At 42.6% G+C, this 7,966-nt stretch overlaps 1 protein-coding gene across 1 annotated transcript in view; it reads left to right on the plus strand.

Moving 5' to 3' along the window:
• ADCY7 (adenylate cyclase 7) overlaps positions 1-4,080 on the plus strand; it is a gene marked incomplete at both ends in the record, with an annotated part of 30,702 nt that extends 26,622 nt beyond the window's left edge. Inside the window, 7 exons of the mRNA XM_084270055.1 lie at positions 221-302; positions 879-1,034; positions 1,720-1,866; positions 2,249-2,356; positions 3,003-3,117; positions 3,693-3,817; positions 3,934-4,080. Coding sequence (XP_084126181.1) covers positions 221-302; positions 879-1,034; positions 1,720-1,866; positions 2,249-2,356; positions 3,003-3,117; positions 3,693-3,817; positions 3,934-4,080 — 880 coding nt within the window. The remainder of the gene's footprint in view (positions 1-220; positions 303-878; positions 1,035-1,719; positions 1,867-2,248; positions 2,357-3,002; positions 3,118-3,692; positions 3,818-3,933) is intronic.
• Between the last annotated feature and the right edge of the window lie 3,886 nt (positions 4,081-7,966).

Consider the following 7,966-nt stretch of genomic DNA (forward strand, 5'->3'; position numbering starts at 1 on the left):
GCTTTGTCTTTACCTGAAATGAGGTTTGTGTTGCAGTGCTTTCTTGCTCTTAGGGTACAATCTATAACCAGCCAGCCACTGACACAAATGAACAATGGAGTTGGGGAGGGGGTATATATTTGGACAGGGACTCCCTCTTCTGCTGCGCCTTTTGTCTTCCCTGCCCCCACCTCCAACCCCAAAGGATACAGATGACTTTGTATTGCTTTCTTGTTTTCAGGCTTTTCGTCAAAGAGCCAAGGACAATGACCAATTTATATCTAGTTCTGTTTTACATAACCCTAGTTTTACTTGCAAAACAGGTATGTATTTAAAAAGCAATTCTTTAGATAGTTAGTTCTTTCACTTGTAGCAAGTTGATTTAAAGAAAATGCAAAAGTAATGCTCATTGAAACTTTGCACTAAATTCGTGTATCTTTTGATCTTTTTTATATTTTTGCCCTTAGCTGTAGGGAATGTACTTATTGTTCTTAATTATAGATAATGCAGAAATGTTTACTGTAAGAGGATGAGAATGTTTTAATATTTTTCAACAGCATTTGCATGACAGAAGTCAGAACTTCCACATTCTTCCAATTTGGATCTATCTGTATTTATATGCCAATATTTATTATAAATCAAGGCAGTAACTCAAAAGTAATCACTGTGTTATTAAAATCTCATTTTGTCAAACACACCTGATGGTACCCAAATGACATTCATTCATATCTGTTTTGTATTTTATTGGACCTTCATCCTCAAAGCACATTTTTAATAACCACAGCCTCAAAAGGCCTTGAAGAAACTTTCATTGCTACTACATATTTTTAATAAATTGGCTAATAAGTTTCAGTGAGATACTATATGGATTTAATTTATGCTGTTTGGTGCTTTTGCAGATTGACTATTACTGTCGACTGGATTGTCTGTGGAAGAATAAGTTTAAAAAAGAGCATGAACAGTTTGAAACAATGGAAAATGTTAACAGGCTTTTGTTGGAAAATGTCCTTCCAGCCCATGTTGCTGCCTATTTCATTGGTGAAAAACGAAATGAGGTATGTTTAGTCTCTGCTGTGTGAAGGACAGTAGATTGGATTTGTGTGACATAGACTGCTGTGCTAACAAGCACACAACTATAGGGCTCTGCAGGCTTTGCCTTGTGTTTGTATCCCCAGACCTTCATACACCCAAGAATCTGCTATCCAGATGGCCTGAAAAGAATGTGAAATTTCAGTGTCAGTCTCTGAAAGCTGTTTTTGGAGTCGGTAGTTTGGCTTCAGATTTGAGTTTGGCAAATATTTAAAAAGGATTTACTACTTTATGGGCTGTGTTGTACTGGAGAAGATAGGCCTTCTTTAAAAAGCAGCGAGTTGAGGAGCAGATAGTATCTCCCTGGTCACAACCACAGTGAGAAGTTCATTGATAATTACTTTTAAGACATCTATCATGTTCCGCCAGCGTGTCAGCGGAACAGATGGGGCTGGTTTCACAGCCCTGGTGTCGTCAGACCGGCGCTGTCCAGCACAGATGAGAATCTTGGAGATCTGTAGATATTGCAGCTTTTCCTCAGGCAAATCGACTTCCTTCATGTTTCTGGTAAAACGCTCCCAGTGAAGGGCTGTGGTGGCTGTCATGGGAAAGCTGCCGTTTCAGCACTGGTCACAAGCAGTGATCGTAGTTTCGAATGCCTGTGGCAGAAGGTGACTGCTGACAGTGTGTGAATGTACTGTTTTCCTGTAGGACTGGTACCACCAATCTTACGACTGTGTCTGTGTCATGTTTGCATCGGTACCGGATTTCAAGGTGTTCTATACTGAATGTGATGTCAATAAAGAAGGCCTGGAATGCTTGCGGCTCTTAAATGAAATCATTGCTGACTTTGACGAGGTAATTAAGCTTCTGGCAAAACTGGACTGGGTTAGAAGGGGAAAAATGGCTGTTACCTTGAACCAGTATTCTGAGTTCAGCCCTGCAATCTTGGAAGATACAGTCCCATCTGATGGGGTTTTTCAGTTGCCATCATCTGATGCATTAGTAGTGTGGTTTGCAAGGCCTGAATTTCAGGACTTTATTTCAGTACTTCAGCGCTTCTGTTTCTCCTATGAGTAGGTAGAGCAAACCTGTGAAACTGTTCTTTCTTATCTAGCCTTCATGTGATTGATAGTATTCCTAGAGATGTTTAATGCTTGTAGACAGTGTAAGATTTCTGGTTAGATCCCACAGTGAAATACAGCATTAAGGTCTCAAGTCTCTGTTTTCCTTCAAACAGCTCTTGTTAAAACCTAAATTCAGTGGTGTTGAAAAAATAAAAACCATTGGAAGCACTTACATGGCAGCAGCTGGTCTCAGTGTCACGCCAGGCCAAGAGAACAACCAGGTACGTTGTCTCTGAGATCTGCCTTGGCATTGTGTGTGTACATAGGCGTGTTTCAGAGTAACAAAATGTAATGTGATATCCAGGAGAAAGTAAATTGCCAAGAGTGACTTTCTGAAATGTGGAAAAAGATGATAAAATTGTGTTGTGTCCTGTTCAATTCACCTAGTTCCATTTTTTGCCTAAGCAGGCAGTAAGTATGTAACCCCAGCAGACTTTATAGGCTTTTAATCTTCGATTCCAGTAGCTTTACGCCTCTAGATGCATAACAGAGTAGCTCTAATAGGGAAGCCAGAGAACAGGCCACCTCAGAATTGGACAGTAGGCTGCTTGTGATACCTGAGAACTGGCACAAAATGCCATGTTCGGTCTAAATCTGAAACTGCTTGTTACCCCAAAGAGTAAAACCTGATTCTGTGCCTGTGTTTGTTTTCACTGTAGCAGGTTCTTGAATGACATTAGGATGCATGTGTGCAATACATACAGAGCCTGTAAAATGAAATCTGGAGGCCTAAAGGACATAAATTTGTAATCAAATGTAATAGTACAACCTCCTAGTCATTCCAGCTGAATTGAATGTGGCATTTTAAGTCCATGTTGAATGTTCTGTGTTGGGATTTGATCATTCAATGTGTTATGGACTGCACAGGATAAGGAGAGGCAGCACGCTCACATTGGGATCATGGTGGAATATGGAATTGCCTTGATGAGCAAACTGGACGGCATCAACCGACATTCCTTCAACAATTTCCGCTTACGTGTTGGTGAGTTCAGTGTGTGCAGCAGGTGGAGGGGCAGCTCTGCAGAGATGACTTTGGTAAATGGCTGAGTGCTGTGGGGCTGCCGTTTGCCCTGAACGCGGTGTCTGGGTTGTTACAGAATGCTGAGCAGCTGGGGCAGCCATGTCTCCAGGCACTTTGTATATATGCCGAGCGCCTTGGTGGGCGGGCTCTTCCGATCGCTGGATGAGTTTGGAGCAAATCACAGGTGTGGATGAAGAGGGAGGTACTCTGTTATTACTGTTGACTGAAGACAGCATTGTGTATATACTAATGTTTGTTTCTAGATACTAAAGGGAGAAAAGGAAGAATTTTGCTTTGGCATGAACTTTGCCCTAGCTCTTTCTTGGACGTCCCGTGCTATAGCGAATGAGTCATTTCACATCTCCAGAGCCTCAGCAGCAAGGTTTACAGCATGGGGCAACAGTGATTGCTAGAAACCTGTTGCAGGACGAAGTTTGGGTTTTTTTTCCCTGAAGTACATGGTTTATGGCTAACAATGAAGCTAGGTCTCATGTAACTTCCTACTTTAGTAATGACACACATGTTTGTTTGTGCAGGGATAAATCATGGCCCTGTGATTGCTGGAGTGATCGGTGCCCGGAAACCTCAGTATGATATCTGGGGCAACACTGTTAATGTGGCTAGCCGAATGGAGAGCACAGGGGAGCTTGGGAAAATCCAGGTAAACAGGGCAGCCTTGGAATGGCTCCGAAATTATTTCTAATTGGTTACAGATTTTTAAAAAATGTGAATAATCGAAAGAATTTAACAAGAATTTCTAATTCTTTTCACACAAAGGTCACAGAAGAAACAAGTAAAATACTACAGGAGTTGGGATATTCATGTGAATGTAGGGGACTCATTAATGTCAAAGGCAAAGGAGAACTGAGGACTTATTTTGTTTGCACCGAGACTGCCAAATTCCAAGGAATGGGACTGAACTGAGGCTGTGATGAAGTTAATCAAAACAGACTTTAAACTGCCTCCCTTCTGTGAAGACTTAGAATTTCCCTCCTTATGTGAAGGACTTTATTCTAAAAACCTATATGTACTATTCCTATTTCTTATACATCTCAAGAGAAGAGAATGATTTTTTTTTAAGAAATTTTTATTTTGAAAGAAGTTCTGAGAAGTCTCTAGAAGACACCTAACTGCCAGTCTGAGAGACTGCCTCTTCCTGAAATAATCTGAGGGTTTGCCTGGAATTGCCATGAAGCATTTCCAGTTAGTTCCTTTCCTTACCTGCACTGTGGGAGTCTTTGCCGCGCCAGTCACGGCGTCTGTGGATGCACTGTAGAACTCATTCCCACCTTAAAACATGCCGCTGCTTCGTTCTTTGACACCCCTGCTTACAGTATTGTGTTTGCCACGGGCGTGCGAGCGCTGGGCACTGCCTAACCCGCTTTTACTGCTTGACAGACTTCACAGCAGAAGATGGCTGAACAATGGGAAGAGGAACGCAAGTAAACTCAAGTACACGATATGACAATTGTGCTGAGCTCCTTTGGAAAAACAGAATTAATGGCAGGGTATCAGATCGCTTTTAATTATCTTTGCCTCCTCCACACTAATACCTTTATTATGCAAGTATCTTCATGACCAACAGCTGTTCAGAACTGACTTTCATCTAGCTCAGTGTTTACATTATGACATGTTTTCCTTGTCTTTCTGTGCCTGTGTGTTGAGTAGCTGCGTGCACATTTTATACAGTCACAGAAGAGAATGTTTTTTAAAATTCTGGCTTCAAATTTCAAAACACACCCACGGTCTGGAGCAGTGCTGAGCACCTGCAGTTCACCCACACACTGGGTTAGACAGGCTTGGCTGACAGCTGGGATCGCTGACACCCAGCAGGACTTCCTGCTGACTGCCTTCTCCAGGGCACTTCTGGAGGGCAGAAAAATCTGTTCCGAATTGTTTGGAAATGCAAGGACAGAACTGATCAGGCAGTATGAGAAACAGTCACAGGTACTGTGTAAGCAGAACTGCCTCTGAGGTGGGTTCAGGGCTTTTCTGTTCTTGTCTCTTTAGTCTGACCAGCCACTGCCTGGTTCCCGTACCCTTTAAGGCCAGTGCAGTTCAGGAAACAAACTGGGTTTGAAGGTTGCAAAAGGGTGTATGGAAAAACATGTTGATAATGGAAATGTTTCAGCTGAGCCTCAGCGCTGAAAGTATGTGTAGAGTATTAGTAAGATGACAGAACTTGACTTGCTGTGTGATAGTTTAGTTGTTGAAGTTTTTAAGCTGTTAATGGCTTTTGCTCATTTCTGAGTTAGCATATTTCTACTTACTGCAGTCAATCTGTTTTCTGCTGGTGGAGATGATAGCACTCTGCAAGGCTAACATCATGTGCCCAGTTACAGGTATTGACTGAGGACAGGTTCCCCCCAAACAGAGCACGTGTGGTATGACTGAATAGCACTGTCATTAGTGAGGCCAACGTCTGTTTTGTTAAGCCTTAACTGCCACAAACAAAGCAGCATTTACTAATGTTTCTTGGTTTAGTACTAAAGCATACTGGGAAAGTGTTTGACAAGCAGTCCTATGCACCACTGCCGCTTCCTAATTACTGTGTAATTTCCCTAGAAGGTGAAGTGACTAATGTTTCAAGACAGGAACAAATCTAAATATCGTCCAACTGTGGATTAAAAACTGTGCTTGTAGCCTCTGTCAGTTTGGTAGGTCAAAACTGTGTGCAGTAAGCCTCCACACCTTAGAGAACTGTTGTGTGAGGTTGTCTCATTCACGTATGGACTCTGCTGAGGAAGGAAGTTTCATACTTGGTGTCTTGTCAGTGTTGTAGTTGAATAACCCTTCAAACAGCATCTGCTACTCTTGTAAGTTGTGTATTTGTAGTGACGGATGCTCGGCAAGCATTTATTTTGAGATATTTATTGCTTTGTGAGGACCACACGTGTCAAAGGCTCCTTTCAGCTCTTTGATGTCACATGTTAGGTGAAGTGACTACTTGCCTCATGAATATATTTGGAAGGTGCAGTGCGCCTACAGGTAGCGCTGGCTCTGAAGTGTTTCTGTTCGCAGACTGCTAGGCTGTAGCTAGAAGCTGTCTGTGAAAGGAAACTCGGTGTCTGCAGTGGCATCTGGAAATGCTTTTGTTTACATTATCCTGCCTGTCAGGCTACTGACTTGCTTGGGCATAACTCCAACCTAACCTCATGTACAGCAGTGGCGTACAGAGCTGTAGCTTTTGAACTGGAAGAAGGTGGTTTGGTTTCAGTTTCAAAAGGACATTACGCGCTTGGAGCACTCACTCGAGGTTGGTGTGCTGGGCAAGGGGTGGAAACACTGTGCAACGAGAAGGGTTGGATCTGAGGGTGACTTCCTAACGTGTGTTGGAACTGGAACCATGTAATAGAGCTATCTTCAACCACCAAGTTCAACAGAAGAAGCAACTCTATTTAGATAGTTGTTTTCAGCAGTCCTTTTGCAAGAGAACTGTGAAATTTAAGACTGAGGAAATAACCTTGTTAGAAAACTCTTCCTTACAGCATTATTGTTTCCTTACTCTGAAAAAGTGGCACTGTATCTAATTTGAAGAGCTAATAATGTCTTGACTTAGCAATCTATTTTAAAGAACAAACTTTTGTTTTTACAGTTCAATAAAATACTTCCTGAAACTTGTTTGGTGTTGCAGTTACTTTGCCGGACTCCTATGAACAGGAGGGGTGCTTCTTACACCCCTGTAGAGTTAATGGGGATGGGTTTGTTCATAAACTCAGTATTTGTTTTGCTTTAAAAAATGTGTGTAAGTGGAAAATACGGAGTGGCATACTCGTGTTCATCAACTAAAGGATAATTTCTATACTGTCTTCTCTCATTTGTGGTCTTCTGCTGCACCATATGAAAGGTAAGTGATTGGAAAGGGGATGCTGGCGTGAGTCAGTATGATACGGCTGGCACAGCTGTTGTGCATCTTGTCTTCTCTTGTAGCATGAACGTGACTCAACTGTTAATGGAAAAAAATAATTCCCTGGAGCAGTATTTCAGGTGCAATTACCTGGAACTGTGAAAAAGTTCTAGTGGTGACTTTATTAAGAAATGTTCTGGGACTGCTGAGAATATTCCAGACTGATAGTTCAACCTTGTTGGAATGAGCATTAAGAATTGTGAAAGTAAAACCCTAATTACTTAAGTAAACACTAAACTGTTTTTGGAGAGGAAGGAAGGGAGCGTGGGGCTGATGTTGGCCTTAAGATTGGGGTAGAGGAAGGAGTTCATGATTATGCTTTGCCTTTAAGTTCCTTTTAGCGTTTCCATGCTGCTGCGCCCGTGAGCAATTGCTGATCAGGTGGAACTGAAACACGGGGTGTCGTTCCTGTTTGAGCCAATGACTGTACAGGAACCATGGGCTAAACAAGGAGCACACTTGCCCATCGTTAAGGGGCCTGTGGTAGAAGCTCTGTATAGCACTGCCCCAGTGTGTGGCAGGGAGTGAGGCACAGAGGGAAGAGCTGATCCCTGCAAGGTGCCAGCTCTGCAGAGGTGCTTTGGCTGCAGTTCTGGCCAACAGGCAAGTGGCTGTCAATGCCAGGAGCTCTCCAGCCACGTGCTCCTTTCTCACAAGCCAGAAACCCTTGTGCAGGTCCTGTGCAGCAATACCACCAAGCAATGAGAAAAATCATCTATGTGAGGTGACTGTGCAGTATTAACGGGGTTTGTCAGTCTCACCTGATCTTCATGGTGTGTTTCTCAGCTTGCCCTTGAGTTTCAGAATGTGATAGGCAGGTGGGGGTGTTTCTCCAAGAGGAGATTCATCAGTTGCCTAAAACTGATCTTTTTTAATTCATCAAGGCCACACTGGTTTTACTTA

This window comes from Gallinula chloropus (assembly GCF_964237585.1).
Source record: "Gallinula chloropus genome assembly, chromosome: 13".
Classification (NCBI taxonomy): Eukaryota; Metazoa; Chordata; class Aves; order Gruiformes; family Rallidae; genus Gallinula; species Gallinula chloropus.